Source organism: Prionailurus viverrinus, chromosome B3 (assembly GCF_022837055.1).
Source record: "Prionailurus viverrinus isolate Anna chromosome B3, UM_Priviv_1.0, whole genome shotgun sequence".
NCBI classification, from domain to species: domain Eukaryota; kingdom Metazoa; phylum Chordata; class Mammalia; order Carnivora; family Felidae; genus Prionailurus; species Prionailurus viverrinus.
In genome coordinates, this window is record NC_062566.1 from 1,878,211 (window position 1) to 1,901,304 (window position 23,094).

At 39.2% G+C, this 23,094-nt stretch overlaps 1 protein-coding gene across 4 annotated transcripts in view; it reads right to left on the reverse strand.

Moving 5' to 3' along the window:
- Nucleotides 1–23,094, reverse strand: part of FANCI (FA complementation group I) — a 91,926-nt gene that overhangs the window by 62,243 nt on the left and 6,589 nt on the right. For 3 of the 4 annotated variants that reach the window (XM_047862132.1, XM_047862130.1, XM_047862131.1), the window contains exons 3-8: nucleotides 12,019–12,091; nucleotides 3,319–3,449; nucleotides 2,756–2,912; nucleotides 2,619–2,676; nucleotides 1,179–1,220; nucleotides 282–405 (exon numbers count right to left, since the gene is read on the reverse strand). In XM_047862132.1, coding sequence (XP_047718088.1) covers nucleotides 282–405; nucleotides 1,179–1,220; nucleotides 2,619–2,676; nucleotides 2,756–2,912; nucleotides 3,319–3,449; nucleotides 12,019–12,091 — 585 coding nt within the window. Of the gene's footprint in view, nucleotides 1–281; nucleotides 442–1,178; nucleotides 1,221–2,618; nucleotides 2,678–2,755; nucleotides 2,913–3,318; nucleotides 3,450–12,018; nucleotides 12,092–23,094 lie in introns of those variants that run through there. The other variant, XM_047862133.1, reaches the window with a different exon arrangement.

Consider the following 23,094-nt stretch of genomic DNA (forward strand, 5'->3'; position numbering starts at 1 on the left):
TAGATGATGGTATTAGACTTCAGTTAAGGGACCACTAGTCCACCCTTCGTGAGACTTTTACCCCCTTTACTACTACACACACATACCAAATGTGGTAGTACAAGAATAACAGGTGTTTTCCTTGGCTGAAGAGCCTGACCCTTTTACTAATCATATCATCATACGTGAAATGAAAGCATCTATGCCCTAGTATGTAAACCAGGAGTATGAGTAAACTGAATGCTCTTAACTGACCATCCCACTAGAGTTTAAAAAGAAAAAAAATACTTTTTTATGTGTACCTTTGAGGAGAAAACCAGAAGCTGATAGACCAAAGGTGGTATTTCTTGAAGATTCAACTTGGAGAACATCCTCAACACTTTTTCCGTCACAAATTCCACCTCTTCTGCAGCCAAAGGGACATCCCTGTGGATCAAAGACTCTGAAGGCCAAAGCTATGGCCTTATTTGGGAGATTAGAATACCATATTAGAATTAGAATATTGTAACTGCCCTTTGGTTTTTCTGTAACAGAGAACCTTAAAGGGAACCAAACACCTTACATAAGGGAAGTTATCTCAGAAAAAAAAAAAAAATCAGGGTCGCCTGGGTGGCTCAGCCGGTTGAGTGTCTGATTTCTTGATTTTTGGCTCAGGTCATGATTTCATGGTTTGTGAGTTCAAGTCCCACATCGGGCTCTGCACTGACAGCATGGATGGATCCTGCTTGGGATTCTCTTTTTTTCTCTCTCTTTCGCTGCCCCTCCCCTGCCTGCTCACACACTCTCTCTCAAAATAAATAAAATATTAAGAGAAGAAAATCACAGTTTTTGTTTTTTTGAGAGAGACAGAGTGAGAGCTGGGGAGAAGGGCAGAGGGAGAGAGAGAATCTTAAGTAGGCTCCACACTCACTGCAGAGCCTGATGTGGGGCTCAATCCCACAACCCTGGGATCGTCAATGACCCGAGCGGAAATCAAGAGTCAGATGCTCAACTGACTGAGCTACCCAGGTGCCCCCAAAAATATTTTAAATAAGCAATTAAAGGGGGAAAAATTAGAGGGGAAAAATCCTATAACAGAAAACAAAGTTATCATTACTCTTATTCAGGGGAAAGTGGTGCTTGAACTTGCTAAATTTCAATTTCTAGCAGGCCAAGTTCACACAGCAGGGCAGGCATAAAAAGGAAATAAAGATGCTTACTTGAACATAGAAGTGAGCTGGATTACATACTGCCGATCCCATCTGGTTAAAGAAAATGACAAAGAATATGAAAGTTTATCTCGTCTTCACTTATTTGCATATTCCTTTGTAAAATTAATGAGGGAAAAATTAAGGCCATTTCTAGTTTGATTTGGTACCACTGGGAAATAAGATCAAAGAATCAATGAAATAACAGCTTTTAACCTATGAGATTGGCAAAATCAAAGTCTGATGACATTCAATGCTGGGAAGATTTGGGGAAACAAATGGTCTCCACGTACGATTTTAGAGAGTGTACACTGATAGAACCCTTCTGGGAAGATAAGCTGGCAATACTTATCAAGTTTAAAAATGCACATAAGCACAGACCCACCCAAATTAGTATTAGAAATCTATCCCAAGTACATGCTTACAAAGGTCACCTAGATATATAAGGATGTTCATTGCAAACACCTTTTATAATAGCAAAAAACCAAATAACCATATATTATTTATTAGAAAAAAATATTCGTAACAATTGGAGACTAGCCAAATACAACAGAATAGTATGGAACTAGTAAAAGGGATGACGTAGAGTCGTATATTCTGACATGAACAGATGCAGTAAATGAAAAAATGCAAGGTATATTGTGATGTATATTGAATAAACTCTAGTGTAATTAAAATCAAATAAACATATAGGCACACATGTGCTGATACATACTTAAAATCATGTATATTTTAGGGATCTTATGTAAGGAACCATAAAAGCTGTTATTTCTGATTTAGATAATCTTGGGTGTTCGCTTCTGGTTCTTTTCAATGTACCCAAACATAATCATTGTATTACATAACTTTGTATTCTCTGTATGGTAAGGATTTTTCAATTTGATGGTTTTATATATTTTACTTCTAATGGGTCTAAATTTCATGGAGTAGCTCTACCTTAGCTTACACAGGTTACTTACCATAACTTAAATTTTTCTATTATACTATGTTTAAGTTGGTCACAAATTTCTGTGGTGAACAGGTCTACGTATGAGAATTTTCTTATTATGTTGGAGTCTTTCCTTAGGGTGGATTCCCCTATTTCTGGCTTACAGGTACAACATCATTATGTATCCCACTCACTCAAAAAAACATAAAAGATATAGCAGAAGGGTGACCTCTCAGCCTTAAGGACCTTGGGACTCCAAGTAATGCTAGAAGACAACACTGCTCTGTTAAGATGAAGAGTCAAACTATATGTAGTTTAGAACAGAAAATATAGTAACTAATCTCTCAAAAATTCATTGCAAACTAAATGGTTTTACAGTGTTTGTTTGTACTGTTTTACAGTACATTATAAGCAAAAACACAGACCAAAAACTTAGTGATAAAAATTCCTGACATCAACAGTAATCCTTTTTTTGGCCACATGCATGTCTGGCCACGTGCTACACGTTAATGAGAAAGACTCACCTGCCAGAACACAGGGTGTTAATCAGTTGCTTCTTACATTCTTCCCCACTTAGTTCACCTAGAAATGAAAAATATACTGAGATAAATTTGATTAAGTGACTACAGAAAAGGCCACTAAAATTGGGAAAAAAAATTACCTTTTCCATAAGCCACATTTTCCTTTTTGGCAGCAAGGGTAGTGAGAATAATGGGTAATAACTCCAAAGATTTTCCATTCTTTAGCCTGCCCTCCTTGATAACACTAACAAACTCACTGGCTAATTCAACCAGTAATGGTCCTGGAAAATTGTGAACCTAAAAATTCATGAGACAAAGAAAATGTTAAGCAGAAATCTAAATGTTTGGTCTCTCCAAGAAATAAAGTCTTTTGCTGAATAGAACTGGCACTGAAACCCAGAACTGGTCCTATAAGGGATCCAGGAAATCATTCTGCTCTGGTATAAAACCTTTGATCATAAAAGATTTCAAAGGTCAGAATCCTCCATCAGTTCTCCAATGTTTTCAAATACACCAACTCTTCAAAGATATCAGATGCCCACCATATCAGAAATTAACGTAAACATGGGTTTATGGATCATCCACCAACTTCTGTTTTTTAATAGTTCTTATTTGTAAGTAGGAACTATGCTAGGTTTGGCACATTAAAGTTTCCCTTCCCTCAACAAATTACAACCCCCCCCCTCCAAATTTACCCTCTTACCTCCACCATTAGTAATCCTAAAATCTCAGATGCTACTTCTTTCTGCAAATCCCCTGACTCCACCAACTGGATCGAGCGAATGTATATCTTAAGCCTCCTAAGAGCTCCAGCTTCCTCAGAGCAGGGGGAACCTTATTGTTTTAAATGAATAGTACAGAAACAAAGAAAGAAGAAAGTTGAAGGGCAAACAGGAAAAACAGCACTATAGTTTAATAAAGAAGCAGAATTATCAATTTACTGATTACCATTGTGTTTAGAGCAGCAATATTTAAGAGCTTTACAAAAGTATTTAATTTAGGTGGATGACTGAAATGTCATCTTTTCTTCTTCCACCTATGTCACTGATTTTTAAAATAAGTTCATAGTGCAGAAAGAGAAATACCTTCTAAAATATCTTAGAGCCTTTTTTGGGCCCAGTAACCCAAATTAAATGTCTTTAACATATTCCACTTTAAAACATCATCACTGAGGGGCGCCTGGGTGGCTGAGGCAGTTGAGCATCTGACTTCAGCTCAGGTCACGATCTCGAGGTCTGTGGGTTCGACCCCCGCGTTGGGCTCTGTGCTGACGGCTCAGAGCCTGGAGCCTGCTTTGGATTCTGTGTCTCCCTCTCTCTATGCCCCTCCCCCGCTCATGCTCGGTCTCTCTGTCAAAAATAAACAAACATTAAAAAAATTTTTTTAAAAATCACTGAATAATGTCAGTGGGAATGGCAGAAAAATAAAGACCTCAGAAATCCTTTCCTCCATAAAAGCAGTAAAAACTGATAAAAATAATGAAAATCAACTTGTTCACAACTCTGAAAATTAATCAAAGGCTTGCAAAAATCCAGGGAGTGTTTGCTTAAGAAAAACAGCTGAATCTCAGTAAGAACAAGTTTTGTGGTATTTTAACATGCCCTCAACTCCCATAGCACCCCCCCCCCGCAAGCTCAGGTAGTCTTTAAAACCAATAGCCCCACAGTCCTGGTAAAAGCCGAAAGCCAACAGCCTAGCAGCCCCTGGGGGGGACAGAATATGGTTGAAACACCTCCAAAGCCCAATTCCCAGATAAGAACTGTCATTTGACCAGTCTGGCTGTTCCCTAGAAATTTTCATTACCAAGCTTTGTCTTTTTTTTTTTTTTTTTTTTTGAAAGTAAACTCTACCCGCGACATGGGGCTTGAACTCATGACCCCAAGATCAAAAGTCACATGCCCTACTGACTGAGCCAGCCAGCTACCCCAAGGCTTGTCTTTATTTGACCTTTGAACTCGTTCAGTGCAAAAGGCCATTTTTTCAACGTTTATTTATTTTTGGGACAGAGAGAGACAGAGCATGAACGGGGGAGGGGCAGAGAGAGAGGGAGACACAGAGTCGGAAACAGGCTCCAGGCTCTGAGCCGTCAGCCCAGAGCCTGACGCGGGGCTCGAACTCACGGACCGCGAGATCGTGACCTGGCTGAAGTCGGACGCTTAACCGACGGCGCCACCCAGGCGCCCCGCAAAAGGCCATTTTTACCCAGGACATCTGTCTAAATCAGTTGCAACTGATTACTATTTTAGATGCTTTGAGGCAGCAATAATAGTTAGGCAAGCAAGAAGCTGACCAAAAAACTTAAAAGGAAATCCTGGAGAATATGCGCATAGGGGGCTTTGAAACATTCTGATGTATCCCAAGGAATCTAGTAAGCCATGCAAATACACTCAGGGCTATGCACATGCACAGGGAGTGTACATGGCAAAGCAAGACCCAAAAAGACCTTAAACTCTCCCCTCTGGCTGACTGTGAGGCTCTGCACAAGTAGAAAGACTAAAGAGGAGTTATAAAACACCTGAGCTCTGAAGGTGTACCTCCAACATCACAGGGCTCCTCAGCAAAGGCTGGGAAACTCAATGGTTCCAGGCATTTAAGGAAATCTTTGCCCAATCAATCACTAGCTAACTGCAAAGCTAACCAAACAGACTTCAGTGGCCATACCCAACAGTGCCCATACACAACAAACAATATTTTATATTAGTTCAGAGGAGCCACCATAAAGACAAAAGGAATATCAGAACAGCAAAAACATATCTGGAAGAGGAGACTGGTAACTCATTTCCAGAGTTCCCACAAAATATCACTTAAAATGTCCCAAGAGTATGGCCCATATCCAGGAAAAAAGAGAATCAATTAACTGTCCCTGAGAGAGCCTAGATGTTAGATTACTAGACAAAGATTTTAAATCAGCAGGACAGGCACCTGGGTGGCTCAGTCAGTTGAATGTCTCTTGATTTTGGCTCAGGTCATGAATCCAGGGTCATGGGAACGAGCCCTACGTCAGGCTCCTCACTGAGCGTGGAGTCTGCTTAGGATTCTCTCTCTCTCCCTCTCTCTCTGCTCTCCCCTCTGCCTCTCTCCCCTGCTTGAGCACTCTTGGACTTAAAAAAAAGTTTTAAGTTTTTAAAAAAATGTCTTTAAAGTTTTTTTTGAGAGAGAGCAAGAAAGGGAAGGGCAGAAAGAGAAGGGTAGAGAGAGAGAATTCCAAGTAGGCTCCACACCATCAGCACAGATCCCAACATGAGGCTCAAACTCACAAACTGTGAGATCACGACCCAAGCTGAAATCAAGAGTCAGACACTTAACTGACTGAGCCACCCAGGTGTCCCCAGAAAAGGATTTTAAATCAGCTGTTTCCAATATGTTCAAAGAAAAGGAAACCATACCTAAAGAACTAAAGGAAAATATTAAGAACAATGTCTCGCCAAATACTGAGTATCAAAAAAGAGACAGAAACTGTAAATAAGTAAATAAAAATTCTGAAATTGAAAAGTACAATAACTGACCTGAAAAATCCATAAAAAGGTCTCAGCAGATCTGACCAGGTGGAAGAAAGAATCAGAGAACTTAAAAATAGGACAACTGAGGGGGCACCTGGGTAGCTCAGTCAGTTGAGTGTCTGACTTCAGCTCAAGTCATGATCTCACAGTCTGTGAGTTCGAGCCCCGCACTGGGCTCTGTGCTGTCAGTTCAGACCCTGGAGCCTTCTTCGGATTCTGTCTCCCTCTCTCTCTGCCCCTCCCACTCACACTCTCTCAAAATATGAATAAACGTTAAAAAAAAAATTTTTTTAATTGGGCAACTGAGATTATCCAGTCTGAAGGACAGAAAGAAAAAGAAGAAAAATGAACACAACCTCAGAGACCTGTGGGATATCATGAGTGCTAACACAAGACATAATCAAAGTCCCAAGAGAAAGACAGAAAGGGCTGAAGAGAAGAAATAATAGCCTAAAACTTCCCAATTTTAACAAAGACAAATTTACACATTTAAGCAGCTCAATAAATTCCAATAGGATAAACCCAAGAGAACCACAGGTAGACATCCCATAACAAACAGCTGAAATCAAAGACTCTTCCTCGTAACAAAGGCCATCTGTAGAAAACCCTTAACAATCATACCCAACTACTAAAGTTTGAAAGAATTTCCATAAAACATTAAAAATACAAGAATGTCCACTTTTGCCACCTCTATTCAACACAGTATTAGAATTCCAGAATAGTTAATGTATTTAGGGACACTGAAACGGTACACTTAAAAAAAAAACAGCAAAGACAAAGAGAGAATCTTGAAAAAGCAACAAAAGAGAGGCAAGTCATCTGGAAGAGTATTCAATATAATTAACACCTGGTTTCTCATCAAAAAAACCAACCCTCCAACCCCCCCCCCCCCCCCTCCCCTGCAACACTGAAAGGCAGAAGGAAAAAGGATAAAGGCACCTGGGCAGCTCAGTAGGTTAAGCATCCCACTTTGGCTCAGGTCATGATCTCGCGATTTGTGAATTCCAGCCCCACATCGGGCTCTGTGCTGACAGCTCAGAGCCTGGAGCCTGCTCCCGATTCTGTCTCTCCTTCTCTGTCTGCCCTCCCCTATTCAAGCTCTGTCACTCTCTTTCAAAAAGATACACATTAAAAAAAAAAATTAAAAAAAAAAAAGGAAATGGGATAACACAAACTGCTGAAAGGGCTGTCCAACATTTCTACAACCAGAAAAACCACCCTTCAAAAATGAAGGAGAAATTAAGAATTCCCAGATTAAAAAAAAGAGAGAACTTGCTGCCAGAAGACTTGCTCAATGCTAAAGGGAATCCTTTAGGTTGAGATGAAGGACACTAGACAGTGACTTAAATCCACATGAGATAGCACCAGTAAAGATAACTATATAAGAAAATACAAAAGTAGTAGTAATTACTTTTTCTCCTGATTTATAAGACTTGTAGAAAGCAATAAATAGAAATCAGTGTTGATTGGGGTGCCAGGGTGGCTCAGTCGGTTGAATGTCTGAATCTTGATTTTGGCTCAGGTCATGATCCCAGGATCATAGGATCAAGCCCCATATCAGGCTGCTTGCTGAGCGTGGAGTCTGAGTTTCCCTCTCTCTCTCTCTCCCTCTCTCCCCCCCTGCTCATGCATGCTCTCTCTAAAAACAAACAGGGGTGTTTGGGTGGCTCGGTCAGTTAAGCATCTGACTTTGGCTCAGGTCACGATCTCAGCACTGTTCATGGGTTCGAGCTCTGCAAGCATCTGACTTTGGCTCAGGTCATGATCTCATCACTGTTCATGGGTTCGAGCTCTGCAAGCATCTGACTTTGGCTCAGGTCATGATCTCATCACTGTTCATGGGTTCGAGCTCTGCGTCAGGCAGGCTCTGTGACAGCTCAGAGCATGGAGCCTGCTTCAGATTCTGTGTCTCCCTCTCTCTGTCCCTCCCTGCCTCTCAAAATTGAATAAATGTAAAAAAAAAAAAAAAAAAAAAATTTAAACAAACTTAAAATTTTTGTTGATGGGCAGAAATATGTAAAGATGAGTTTGTATGACAGTAATCACACACAGGAGGGAGAAAAAAGAAGCTATATAGAGAGCAAAATGCTGTAAACTATTAAAACTAAGCTGGTATTAATCTGAACTAGACTGTTATAAATTAAGACATTAGTTATAATCTTCAGCGCAACCACTAAGAATGTAACTCAAAAACATAATAAAAAGATGACAAAGGAATTAAAATGGTACACTAGAAATTATCTAACACAAGACACATAAAGTTAAAAAAAGACCTAAAACAAAGAAAACAAATAGCAAAATAGCAGATGTAAACCCTACCTTATCAGTAACTACAGAAAAGGGATCAGACATTCTAATCAAAAGACAAAGATTGGCAGAATAAATTTTTTTTTTTAATTTTTATTTATTTATTTTGAGACAGAGATGAGATGAGATGAGAAAGAAGAGAGAGAGAATGACTGGGGGAGGGTCTGAGAAGAGGGAGACACAGAATCCAAAGCAGACTCCAGGCTCTGAGTTGTTAGCACACAGTCCAACGCGGGACTCGAACGTATAAACTATGAGATCATGACCTGAGCTGAAGTCAAAAGCTCAACCGACTGAGCCACTCAGGAGCCCCTGGCAGAATAAATTTTTAAAAATTCATTTATATACTGTCAACCAGAAACACAATTTAGACTCAAAAGACACATAATTTGAAAATTAAAGAATGGATGGAAAAAGATATACCATACAAATAGTAACCAAAAACTTGGATTGGCTATACAAATATTAGGAAAAAAAGACTTTTAAGGGGCACCTGGCTGGCTCACTTGGTTGAAGAATCATCTGATCTTGATTTCGGCTCCAGTCATGATGTCACAGTTTGTGAGATCAAGCCCTGTGTCCGGTTCTGCACTGACAGATTCTCTGACGGACTGATTCTCTTTCTCTCTCTCTCTGCCCCTCCCCCACTCACACTCTCTCACTCTCAAAATAAATACCTCAAAAATATCTCAAAAAATATATACACCATGCAAATAGTAACCAGAAACTTAGATTGGCCATACAAATATTAGTAAAAAAACACTTGGGGCGCCTAGGTGGCTCAGTCGGTTAAGCGTCCAACTCTTGATTTTGGCTCAGGTCGTGATCTCAAGAACCTCGGGGATTAAGCCCTACATCTAGCACTGTGCTGATGGCACAGAGCCTGCTTGGGACTCACTCTCTTTCCCTCTCTCTCTCTGCCTCTCCCACGCATAAGCACACTCACTCTGTCTCTCAAAATAAAAAAAAAACTTAAAGAAAAAAAGACTTTAAGGGGCACCTGGGTGGCTCAGTTGGTTAATGAGTTGTCCAACTCTTGATTTTGGGTCAGGTCATGATCTCACGATTTGTGAGATTGAGCCCCGGTCCAGCTCTGCTGACAGATTCACGGATGGACTGATTCTCTCTCTCCCTTTCTCTCTCTGCCCCTCCCCCACTTGCACGCTCTCTCAAAATAAATAAACTTAAAAAAAACACATTTTAAGGGAAAGACTATTACTGGAGACAAAGGACATTTTATAACGATGAAAGGGTCAATCCATCATCAAGATACGTACAATTATAAATATATAAGCATCTAACAAAAGAACTCCAAAATATACAATGGAAAAACCAAAACAACTGAAGGGAGAAATGGACAATTCAACAAATGAAAACTTCAATACCCTACTTTCAATAATGGATAGAACAATTAGAAGATAATCAAGGAAATAGACATAAACACACTAAATCTGACATCTATAGAACGCTACGTCCAACAACAAAAGACACAATTTTCTCAAGTGCACATAGAACATTCTCCAGGATAAACAACATATCAGGCCATAAAAAAAATTGAGTAATTTAAAAGGACTGTAATCATACCATTTATGATCTGTGATGACAGTGGAATGAAACTAGAAATCAATTAACAGAAGGAAATCTAAGCAATTCACACGTATATGAAAATTAACACAGTCATAAATACCAATGTGTCAAATGAAGAAACACAAGAAGTTAGAAAGTACCTTGAGATGAAAGAAAGCAAAAACACAGCATTGCAAAAGCTATGGAAAGCAGCTAAAGCAGTGCTTAGAGGAAAATCTATACTTGTAAATGCTTTTATTAAAAAAAGAACAACAACAAAAAAGATAAATCAATAACCTAATCTTCCACCATTAGAAACTATAAAAAGAGCAAACTAAACCTAAAGCAAGTGAAAAGAATATAAGAGTAAAATCAGACCTAAATGAAATAAGGTATAGAGGAATAGAGGAATACAGAAAAATCAAGGAAACCACTATCTTTTTCTTTGAAAAGATAAAAAAAAAATGGAAAAATCTTGAGTGACCAAGGGAAAAAGGAGAAGGTTCGAGTTATTAAATCAGCAATGAAAGAGGAGTGTTACTACCGATCTTACAGAAATAAAAAGGATTATAAAGAAATACTATAAAATTAGAGGACTTAGATGAAATGGATAAATTGCTAGACAGGCATAAACCAGCAAAATTAATTCAATGAAATATAGAAAATCTCAACAGACCTATAATGAGATTGAATTAGCAGCCAAAACACTTCCCACAAAGAAAAGCCCAGAACTGGATGGCTTCACTGGTGAATTCACCAAATGTTTAAAGAATTAACTCCAATATTTTGGAAATTCTTCCAAAATGCAGAAGACGAGGGAACATTTCCCAACTCTTTCTATAAAGCCAGGATTCCAAAACCAAAGACATCATTAAAAAAACAGATCAGGGGCACCTGGGTGGCTCACTCGGTTGAGCAACCGACTTCGGCTCAGGGCATGATCTCATGGTTTGTGAGTTCGAGCCCCACATTGGGCTCTGTGCTGACAGCTCAGAGCCTGGAGCCTGCTTCGGATTCTGCCCCTCCCCCTCTCATGCTCTGTCTGTCTCTCTCTCTCTCTGTCAAAAGTAAATAAACATTAAGAAAAGTTTAAAAAAAAAAAAAAACCAGATCGGGGTGCCTGGATGGCTCTGTTGGTTGGCTTCAGACTTCTGCTCAGGTCATGATGTCACGGCTGGTGGCTTCAGGCCCCCGCATCCAGCTCTGTGCTGAGGGCTCGAAGCCTGGAGCCTGCTTCAGATTCTGTGCCTCTCTCTCTACCCCTTCCCCAGCTCGTGTGCTGCCTCTCAAAATAAATAAATAAATAAATAAACAAACATTAAAATAAACATTAAAAAAAAAAAAACAGATCAATATCCCTGTGACTACAAACACAAACATGCTCAACATTCAGCAAACTGAATCCAGCAACATATAAAAAGGATCATACGCTATAACCAAGCAGGATTTACCAAGAATACAAGATTGGTTCAATGTATAATAATCAATGTAATATACCATATAAATAGAACAGCACAGAATAAAAATCACATATATCATCTCAGTAGACAAAAAAGCATCTGAAAAATCCAATACCCTTTCATGAGAAGAACATTCAACAAACTAGGAAAAGATGGGTACTTCCTTAACCTAATAAAGGGTATCTATGGAAAACCCACAACTTCACACTCAATGATAAAAAAAATTGAAAGATTTCACCCTGAGATCAGGAACAATATAAGGATGTCCATTTTCACAAGTGGGGCAGGGGCAGAGAGAGAATCTCAGGCAGGCTCCTTGCTGTCAGCACAGAGCCCAGCGTGGGGCTTGATCCCACTGACTGTGGGATCATGACTTGAGCCAAGATCAAAAGTCGGACGCTTAACCAACTGAGCCACCCAGGCACTCTGAGAGACTGCAGCTTTAGTTGATTTTGTAAAATTCCCAAAGTCTCAGTGGTGCTTTAAACAGTAAGAAAAGCATCAATATGGGCCACAAGTAAACAAATCTACCAATGTACTCGGAGGTAGAAGAGCATTAGTTTTTATTACCTTTGAAGATAGCTCGCAGGAGCGCTCCAGCAGCTTTTCCTTTCACTGCCTGATTCTGAAGGAGATTAGCCAACTGTAATCAAAGAGAGAAAAAGCTACAAACCTCTGGCAACAATTTCTCTACCCAGTGACCTAAATTCCCAATATGAAGCACATTTATCTGTCAAGTTCATATCCTTCAGAGACTTTGGGTATCACGAATAACATTTACTAAGATAGAGCAGAGTAGATCTTAACATGATGCACAGATGTCAAGACTGAAATTTGTTCATATATTCATTCTACAATTGTCTAAGTACAATAGAAGTTACTAAAGAGAAAAGAGAGTGACACGGTACTTTTTTTTTTTTTTAATCAGTCTTGCCCCTTATGTAGAGAATGGTAGGGGATTTATGAGTGAAATGATGTTAGAAGACTGTTCTATAGTTCAAGTGAGAGATGATAGTGGCCTAGACCAAACAGCAGGGAAGATGTTACCGGTTGAACAGTGTCCCTCCTCAAATTCATGTTGGAGTTCCAAACCGTAGGACCTCAGAATGTGACCTTATTTGAAACTAGGGTTGTTGTAAATGTAATGAGTTGCAGGCATTAAGACTGGCGTTAATACAACAAACATCCTCCTAAGAAGGGGAATCTTGGACACAGAGACACATAAAAAGTGAGTGTGCCACGTGAAAATGGAAGCAGAGATCAGGGTGATACAAGCTAAAAAACGACAAAGATTATCAGTAAATTGACAGAAGCTAGGTGAGATTCTCACAGCCTCAAAGAAACCAACATCACTAGCACCTTGATCTTGGACTTATACATTTGAGAGGTCAAATCAAAAGGATATGCTGTGGTCTGAATGTTTATGTCCCCATAAAACCCACATGCCTGATGTGACAGTATTTGGAATGGGACCTTTGAGAGGTAATTAGGTGATGAAGGTAGAACTCTCGTGAATGGGATTAGTCCACTTATAAGAGATCCCACAGAGTTCCCTAGCCCTTCCACCATGTGAGGATACAACATGAAGTCTGCAACCCAGAAGACGGCCTTCTACTGGCATTCTCATCTCAGACTTCCAGCCTCCAGAACTAGGAGAAACAAACATTCCTCATTTATAAGCCTGCTGTATTTTGTTATAGCAGCCTGAATGGACTAAGACAGACTTCCTTAGTTTAGAAGTGAAAAGGGTGTGATGATGAAGGAAAAGCAAGCAAAGCTTCTGGCCAAAGCAACTAAATGTGTAAATGTGGCTCTAGCTGTTGACATGCTGAAAATCTGGGATTCAGTGAGCATTTGAATCACCCAGAGGGTTTGTTAAAACAAATTGCTGGGCTACAGTTTCTGATTTAGCAAATCTGATGTGGGATTCAGAACTACTACTCTTAAGATATCCAAGTGGAAATGCCAAGTAGACAACTGGACATGCCAAAACGGAGCTCAGTGAAGAAAGAACTCAATGGAAATGTAAGAGACCATTCAGGGAGAGATGTAAAGAGAGGAAAAACACCAACATTCAAGGATTAAGAAGAGAAGCAGCAGCCCACAAAGACTGAGAAAGTGAGGCTATCAATATCCATAGAAAGGAGTGTCACAGAAGCAGACTAATATAACAGTGAATTTGTTCTCTTCCACAACTACACGTGCCTGATCTTTTGGACTCGAGTCCATTTCTCCCTTCTTAAATACATAAGGAAGTACCTGACTGCTCTGCCTGAAACCTCTCAACAGAATGCTCATCCCTTAACATAATTCTCAAAGGGGAATTTGTCAACCCTTTTGTCTGATTTTCTCCCTCCCTCCAAACCCAGAGTACACCGGGCAATGCCTGGAGACATTTTTAGTTGTCATAACTGGAAGGGTGCTATAATCATCTAATGGATTAAGACCGCGGATGCTGATAAACACCCTACAAGACAAAGGACAGCACCAGTCAGCAAAGAGTTACACAGTCCAAAACGCAAAAAGCGGTAAGGCTAAGAAACCCCAACTCATCTTGAAACCAATGTTTCATTAGAAGGCAGTGTGGAATGGGAGAAAAAAAAACTGGATCCAGAATCAGAAGATGAATCCTGGTCATGACACTTACTAACTTCATAACCTCAGCCAAATTATTTCACTGTTATGTGGGTCCATCTCCCCACCTCCAAGGACTGTTAGGAGGAATAAATTAGATGACAGGTAGAGGACTTTGCACAGAGCCCAATGTACAACAGGTACTCAAATACAGTTCTCTACTCCCTCTGTCCTCAGCTCTCCTCCTTCCTCCATTTAGATCTTTCATCTTCCTTTTTTTTTAAATTTTTTTTTTCCAACGTTTATTTATTTTTGGGACAGAGAGAGACAGAGCATGAACGGGGGAGGGGCAGAGAGAGAGGGAGACACAGAATCGGAAACAGGCTCCAGGCTCTGAGCCATCAGCCCAGAGCCCGACGCGGGGCTCGAACTCACGGACCGCGAGATCGTGACCTGGCTGAAGTCGGACACCCAACCGACTGCGCCACCCAGGTGCCCCTCATCTTCCTTTTTGACTTTATGCTTTTTACTGCATTTTAAAACACAAAAGTCAACTAAGATTACATGTCCTTGTTTTTTCAGAAAACATGAAAGTTGTTCTTTTAATTGGGAGGCTGGAACCACCAAATTAATGGCACAGTCCAAAAACAAACTTTTTTTTTCCTAGAACAGTCCTCACTTTGCAATGTCTGATATTTTCTCACGATTACAGAGCCTATGCGTTCCCAGTCTCAACACAGGTGATACAGCATCCTTCCCATAGTATCACACCTGGAGGCATGTGATGCCCATCTATCCCTCACTGGTAATATTAATTCTGGTCATTCAGTCAAGGGCGTTGCTTAATTTTCCCACTTTGTAATTACTTTCCTCCCTCCTGTTGCAACCAGTGAGCAGTTTGTAGACAGACACTCTGACCATGCACCTATCCTGCTCATCTAATTTTCCCCTAGTATAATGGAAAAGCCCAGCAACAACCACCATTACCAGGTTATCAAAGTCAGTATCACCAGAATGACACAGACATCAGGAGCCCAGGGATACAATACACTGAAAAAGGTACAGCACCATTTCTGGGCTCCTTTTATCAGGGATGAATGACCTCAGGCTAACCACGGGACACATCAGACAGGCACCAATTGAGGAACATTCAGCAAAATAACCGATCAATACTCTTCAGGGTTATCAAGATCATGAGAAACAAGGACAGACCGAGGAACTGTTGCAAACTGCAGAAAGTCAGGGAAAAATAACAAGTGCATGTTGTATGATGAGCAGGATTCTGGGGGGCGAGAAACAACATCAGGGGAGAAACAGGTTTGCTAATGGTATTGCACCAATGTTAACTTCTTAATTCTTAAAATTGTGACTAAGGTTATGTAAGATGCTGAGGAAGATACCCAGAAATTCTCTGTATTATTTTTACAACTTTTCTGTAAGTCTAAAAGTAGCTTAAAATAAAAACTAAAAAAAAAAAAAAAACCTCCCTGGATTTAGCACCCACTGATGTTTCTTGCCTGATCCAATCTTCATCATGATAGCTGCAAAAGGGTGATTTTTTTTTTAATTTAATAAAAAAAATTTTTTTTTCAACGTTTATTTATTTTTGGGACAGAGAGAGACAGAGCATGAACGGGGGAGGGGCAGAGAGAGAGGGAGACACAGAATCGGAAACAGGCTCCAGGCTCTGAGCCATCAGCCCAGAGCCTGACACAGGGCTCGAACTCACGGACCGCGAGATCGTGACCTGGCTGAAGTCGGACGCTTAACCGACTGCGCCACCCAGGCGCCCCAAAATGGTGATTTTCTAACTCTAGCACAGAGGCAAGACCTTCCTTCTCTCCATTTATTTTTTTATTATCAGTATGGACTCACAAATTTATTTTTCAATAGTTTATAATTCATAATTGAACTTAATTATTTTGATGTTCTAATGGTCCCAGATTTGGGTGATGGAAGCCCCTTTAAGCTGGTTCCTATGTCTTTGTGACATGCCCTCATCATTTTTTCTGGGCACTTCTTTACTTTCTGGTTTATAAGATGTTCCCGGCTCATCTTGTATCCATCATGCCCACCCTTGAAATTCGCCCTTTCTCTGAAAAGCCCTGGTTCCTTTCAGTGGGGAATGATTATTGATTATTAAGAGACCAAAGATCTAGGTCATGGGTGTACTTGTTACTACCGTGGCATCTTAACTGCTTCTTAGTTCTTCCAGTGAACATAAAGAAAAAAAAATACACGTGTATATGCAAATACATACAAATACATATGTGCATGCAGATATGCATATACACACATATACATGAGAACCATAAATTCGTATCAATACTTCCATTTCTAATCTATCCCCACAGCGTTCTTTCTTGCCTTCCTATATCCTAGATTTGTACGTCCTTTCTAACAGTAAAAATGCCAACATCAACACATTTACTCATTTGCTGAACTCTGTAATCTATCTAAAAACATTTCAGAATTGCTTTGCCTGTGCCACTACAATAAGTAATTCTATTTTAAAATTTCAGGATTGGTTGGGGCGCCTGGGTGGCGCAGTCGGTTAAGCGTCCGACTTCAGCCAGGTCACGATCTCGCGGTCCGGGAGTTCGAGCCCCGCGTCAGGCTCTGGGCTGATGGCTCAGAGCCTGGAGCCTGTTTCCGATTCTGTGTCTCCCTCTCTCTCTGCCCCTCCCCCATTCATGCTCTGTCTCTCTCTGTCCCAAAAATAAATAAACGTTCAAAAAAAAGAAAATTAAAATAAATAAATAAAAATAAATAAAATTTCAGGATTGGGGAGCCCTGCTGGCTCAGTCAATGGAACGTGCGACTTTTGATCTCAGAGTTGTGAATGTGAGCCCCGTGTTAGATGTAGAGATTACTTAAAAATAAAATCTTTAGGTGGGGGGGTGCACCTGGCTGGCTCCGTTGCTATATAGCATGTGAACCTTGATCTCGGGATTGTGAGTTCAAGCCCCCACACTGGGTAAAGAGATTACTAAAAAATAAAATCTTAAAAAAAAAGTTCAGGGTTTATTTGTTATCTGTCCCTCTAACCATATTCTAATCATGGTCTCACTGCGTTTGCATTCCTACCAGCAACGTATGAGTGACTGCTTCCCTGGTCTCGGCAAGAGTGTACAGACAAGCTGTTCAATTTTTCCTACTGACAGGTAGTAATGGTTTTACTTGAATTTTCTCTTATGAGTGAGGTCAAGCATCCTTTCTTATGTTATGGTCATTTTTGTCACTGTGATTATCCTCTATACTCCTTTTGCTCTTTTTAATAGGATTTTTTGACTTTTCTCCTCCTTCAATTATTGTAAGTTATTTATGAATTAGGAATATTAACCCTTTGTCTGTGAAAACTGCAAATATCTTCTCCCAATTTGTCATTTGTGTTTTGATTGTGTATGGTATTTTTGGTCATGTAAATTTTATAGATATGTAGGTAAATTTATCAACCTTTTAAGGTATCCAGATTTTGAATCCTAGAAAAGCTTTCTCTGCACTACAGTTCAAAGGAGGAATTCATCCACGTTTTCTTCTAATATTTAGGTTTGGTTTTTACATTTAGACCTCTGTGGAGCTTATTCTTGAACAGTGTATGCAGAATACATCTAATTTTATCTATTTTTTCTAAATGGCTAACTAGTTGTCCCAACACTATTTATTACATAGGATCTTTGCCCCAATTATTTGGGATACCACCTTATAATAGACTAGATTTTATGTGTTGGGTCTATTTTGAGACTTTGTTATTCCATTATCTGTTTTCCTCTCATGCACCAATACCACATTCTTCATTACAGAGGGTTTTTGGTATGTTCACTGTTCAGTAGGGCTAGTCCTTCCTCAGATATCTTCCATTTCAGTGTTTTCCTAGCTATTCTTATTTTTCTATATGAGCTTTGTTTTTATGTGTATGAAACGCTATTGAGAGATGCCTGGATGATTATATCAGTTAAGTGTCCGACTTTGGTTCAGGTCATGATCTCAGGGTTCATGGATTTGAGTCCTGCACTGAGCTCCACATGACAGTGCAGAGCCTGCTTGGGATTTTCTCTCTCTGCCCCTCCTCTACTTGCACTTTCTCTCTCAAAATAAATAAACTTAAAAAAAATGCTACTGATTTTTACACAATTTTATATTCTGCTACCTAGCTGCCCTCTTGTTGTAGATGGTTTGATCATGGATTCTTCAGGATTTTCCACGGGTACTATTATGGTATCTGCAAAGACACATGGTTTTACATCTTTTTTCTATTTTTATGCCTTTCATTGTCTTCTCTAGACTAATTGCATTGGCTAACAGACCAGAACAATGTTAAATAGTGATGGAGAGAGTAGGCATACAGCCTGGTACCTGATCTTAGCATAAATGCCTCCAGGGTTTCCCATTAAGATGCTAACTTGAATTCTCCAGAAACCAATATTGCACTGTATGTTAACTAACTGAAATTTAAATAAAAACTTAAAAAGAAAAAAAAGAAAAACAGGATGCTGACTTTCAGATCTATACATGTATTTTATCTTATTAAGGAAAAAGCCACCCACTCCTATTTTCTCAAGAGTTTTTACTAGGAATGAGTGCTGGATTTTGTCAAAGGCTGTCTCTAATTTCTGAAGATAATCACATGGTCTTTGTGGTTATATACTTTCTATTACTGAACCAACCTTGTATTCTTGGTATAAACTCCATTTGGTCATGGTGTATTTTTTTTTAAATCTGGTAATAGACTCTGTCCTCTAGTATTTAAGGTTTTTGCATCAATATTCTTAAGTGAAAATATGCTATCTTTATCAAATTTAGGGTTCAGTGTTACACTTTATAAAAGCATCTACAAGTTTTCCTTATGTATGTACATATCCTTATGTATTATATATGCTATCAAACAAATTATGTAGCACTGAGACTATCTCTAACTTCTGATTTCTATGTTTGGTAGAAGTCCCCTGTGAAATTATCTGGGCCTGGTATTTTTGTGTGACTTAACTGCTTGATTAACTCTTCCTTCTATGGAAATTGGTTCCAGTTAAGCTTTCCATCTCAAATTGGGTCAATTTTATTAAACTGTATATTCTTAATTATCCATTTCCTCTAGATTTTCAAATTCATTTGCATAGATATGTATGAAGTAGTCGCTTACTATTTTTTGACATTCTCTCTTTATTAATAGTTATTTCCCCCTTCTCATTTCTTATTTTGTACATTTGGGTTTACCACATTGTTTTGATTAGTCAATGGTTTTGTCTAATTTTTCAAGGAATCAGGATTTTGATGTATAAATAATTTGATCTACTTGATTAGTTTCCATTTTTATTTTAGTACTTTCTTTGTGCTCTTGTTTACTGCTTTTTGATAAATTTATTTCCTTTTAATTGACTTAGGTGATTTTTAAAAGTATTCCATGGATTCTGATATGTAGTATTTTCATTATTTTTTTAGAAATCCTATAATTTCTGTTGTCATATCCCTTTTTACCCAAAAATTGTTTAAAAGGTATTTTATTTCCCAGTAGAAAATCCGTTTGTATTTATTTCATTTCTGATTTCTAGTTTTACTGAATTGTGACCAAAGAGGGTGGTTTATATATTTCTACCTTATGAGACCTATCAATGTTTTCTTTGTGCTTTAGTACATGACACAAATCTACATGTTTAAAAAGATATATATATATATACTTTTTTTTTTTTTTTTTTAAGATTTTGGTTTTGGACAGAGGGTAGGGAGGCCTACGTGCTTCAGTCAGTTAAACGTCTGACTCTTGATTTGATTTCAGCTCAGGTCACGATGTCGCAGTTCAGAACCTGTGTCAGGCTGTGCAGAGCCTGCTTGGGATGCTCTCCCTCCCTTGTCTCTGTCCCTCCCCTGCTCACGTGCTCTCAAAATAATAAACTTAAAAAAAAAATTGTAATAATATTTTATTTTTTGGGTGCCTGGTGGCTCAGTCATTAAGCATCTGACTTTGGCTGAGGTGAGTATCTCACAGTTCATGAGTTTGAGTTCCACATCAGGTGAGCTCAAGCCCTGCTTCAAGTAAAACATAAGCCACAAGTAAGCCTCACTTCTTTCTCTCTGCCCCTTGTGGGAGTCGTTCTCTCTTTGCCCCTCACTCACCTGCACCCTCTCACTTAAAAAAAAAAGGAAAAAAAATTTTTTTTCCCTTTTTTTTTTAAGCAATCTCTACACCATATGTGGAGCTTAAACTCACAACCCTGAGATCAAGTCACAGGCTCCACCAACTAAGTCAGCCGGCCCCAAAGATATATTCTTTTATTAAAGTATTCTCCACATATTTTAAATACTATTCGTATTTTCCATCTCTTTACAATCTTTGCTTTGTTGAGGTATCCCCAGGTCTGTAATCCACTTCACTAATTTCCTCTTTAGCAGTGTTTAGTCCACTGCTAACTGTCAAGGTTTCCATTTCTAGAAGTTTTCTGTCTTCCAAATCTATCCCTTCTTATTTTATGGATTCTATTTCTTCATTTACATATTTGAGTATATTAAAAATCATATTAAATATTTACATGAAATATATATATTTTTTATTTTAGAGAGAATGTGTGGGGGGGGGGCAGGGAGAGAGAGAAATCTTAAACAGGTTCTGCACTGAGTGTGAGCCCATGACATGGGGCTCAATCCCATGACCCTGGGGAATCATGACCTGAGCTAAAATCAAGAGTTGAATGCCACCTAGGCACCCCAAATATTTGTGTACTCTAGAGTACCTTTTAGATTCCCCTATATTCTCTAAATCCTTCAATGTGAATTTTCCCATTGCTGGATATGTCAGTCTTTCTTGTCATGGACTTTTTTTTTTTTGAGAGAGAGACAAAGATAGCACGAGCAGTGGAGGGGCAGAGAGAGAGGAATAGAGAGAAAATCCCAAGCAGGCACCACACTGTCAGCACAGAGCCTGGTGAAGGACTCAAACTCACAAAAATCATGAGATCATGACCTGAGCCAAAACTGAGAGTCAGACACTTAACCAACTGAGCCACCTAGGTGCCCCTCTTGTCATGGACTTCTTTATGTGTTTTGTAATTTTTTACTCTAAGCATATCTTCTATGGACATTAAATAAACTGAATGTATATATTGCTGGAATACTTAATAAATTTATAGAGGATATAAAAAGATGACTACTACACTGGTCAACAGAATCAAGATACAAAAAGATCTTGATAGAGCAAAATGCGATTAATTTTAAAAGACAATTAAGATAGAAGTATATAATTTTATATGTGGGTTCTAAAAACTAACTACAAAAATTCAGAGATGAAGAAAATTAGCCTAATACCAACATCCGCAAAAATGAGTTGGGATTTTAGTTGCCTGTAAAAGCAATGAGACAACAGTACAATATTATGGCCAAAAAAGTGATTCTGCATTAACGGGAAAATAAGAGAAATTTTGTCCAGTTTGAGGTATTAAACTTTTAAGGCAAATGTTAACAAAAGAGAAATGTTCAGAAGACTGTGTCCGTGTCAGTGAAGGAATTTTGCTAACAATTATTCAGCGCGGGGTGCCTCAGTCGGTTGAGCGTCCGACTTCAGCTCAGGTTATGATCTCATGGTTCAGGAGTTCGAGCCCTGCATCGGGCTCTGCGCTGACAGCTCAGAGCCTGGAGCCTATTTCGGATTCTGTGTCTCCCTCTCTCTGCCCCTGCCCCGCTCACACGCTGTCTCTCCCCTTCTCTCTCAAAAATAAACATTAAAAAAAAATTATTCAGTGTCTACTAGATGGTTTATGTGCATTAACTCATTTCATCTTTACAAAAGCCAAGAGATAGAGATCTTTTCTAGAGAGAAGCAAGAATCAGAGAAGTAATTCACAGCATCTATTTATATCATGAATTTTGTTCTAGTTCTTATTTTTGCTTATTATGGTTAATGTTAAGGCCTCTTCAAGTTCAAAAGCATATAAAACATAAGTTCTAAATCAATAAACTAATTAGGGGCGCCTGGGTGGCGCAGTCGGTTAAGCGTCCGACTTCAGCCAGGTCATGATCTCGCGGTCCGTGAGTTCGAGCCCCGCGTCGGGCTCTGGGCTGATGGCTCAGAGCCTGGAGCCTGTTTCCGATTCTGTGTCTCCCTCTCTCTCTGCCCCTCCCCCGTTCATGCTCTGTCTCTCTCTGTCCCAAAAATAAATAAACGTTGAAGAAAAAAAAAAAAAAAATTAAAAATAAATAAATAAATAAATAAACTAATTAAAAGTTGGTTTTAACCAAATCTTAATGTCTATAGAATAACTCAAGCTGCAACTCATGCAATGGCTTGTCTCAAAAAACTGCTACAAAAGCACTCCTGCTTTTGTTAATTAAAAAAAACAAAACAGAGCCCACCCCTACCTCAATTCCCAATTAGTGTCACATTTTAACAGAAATTACAATGTACCACAACACAGGCATGCAAAAATTCCTTTAAAAACATAATATGCGGGGCGCCTGGGTGGCGCAGTCGGTTAAGCGTCCGACTTCAGCCAGGTCACGATCTCGCGGTCCGTGAGTTCGAGCCCCGCGTCAGGCTCTGGAGCCTGTTTCCGATTCTGTGTCTCCCTCTCTCTCTGCCCCTCCCCCGTTCATGCTCTGTCTCTCTCTGTCCCAAAAATAAATAAACGTTGAAAAAAAAATTTAAAAAAGGCAGCACACATTTAAAAAAAAAAAAAAAAACATAATATGCAAAGTATTAACTCGTTTAGACATATATACTTAATATTTAAGGTTAATGTTAAGGAGGGATTCCTTTCCATACACAAATATGAATAAGCTAAGAACACATATTATGCAAAAAGGAGAAGTGTATCAGGAGAGTAAGAAGATTCACATAAGAATCTCAAAATATTTGGAGCGCCTGGGTGGCTCAGTCGGTTAAACATCCGACTTCAGCTCAGGTCATGATCTCGCAGTCCATGAATTCAAGTCCCGCATTGGGCCCTGTGCTGACAGCTCAGAACCTGGAGCCTGCTTTGGATTCTGTGTCTCCCTCTCTCTCTGCCCCTCCCCCGCTCATACTCTGTCTCTCTCACTCTCAAAAATGAATAAATGTTAGAAAATAAAAATTAAAAAAAAGAATTT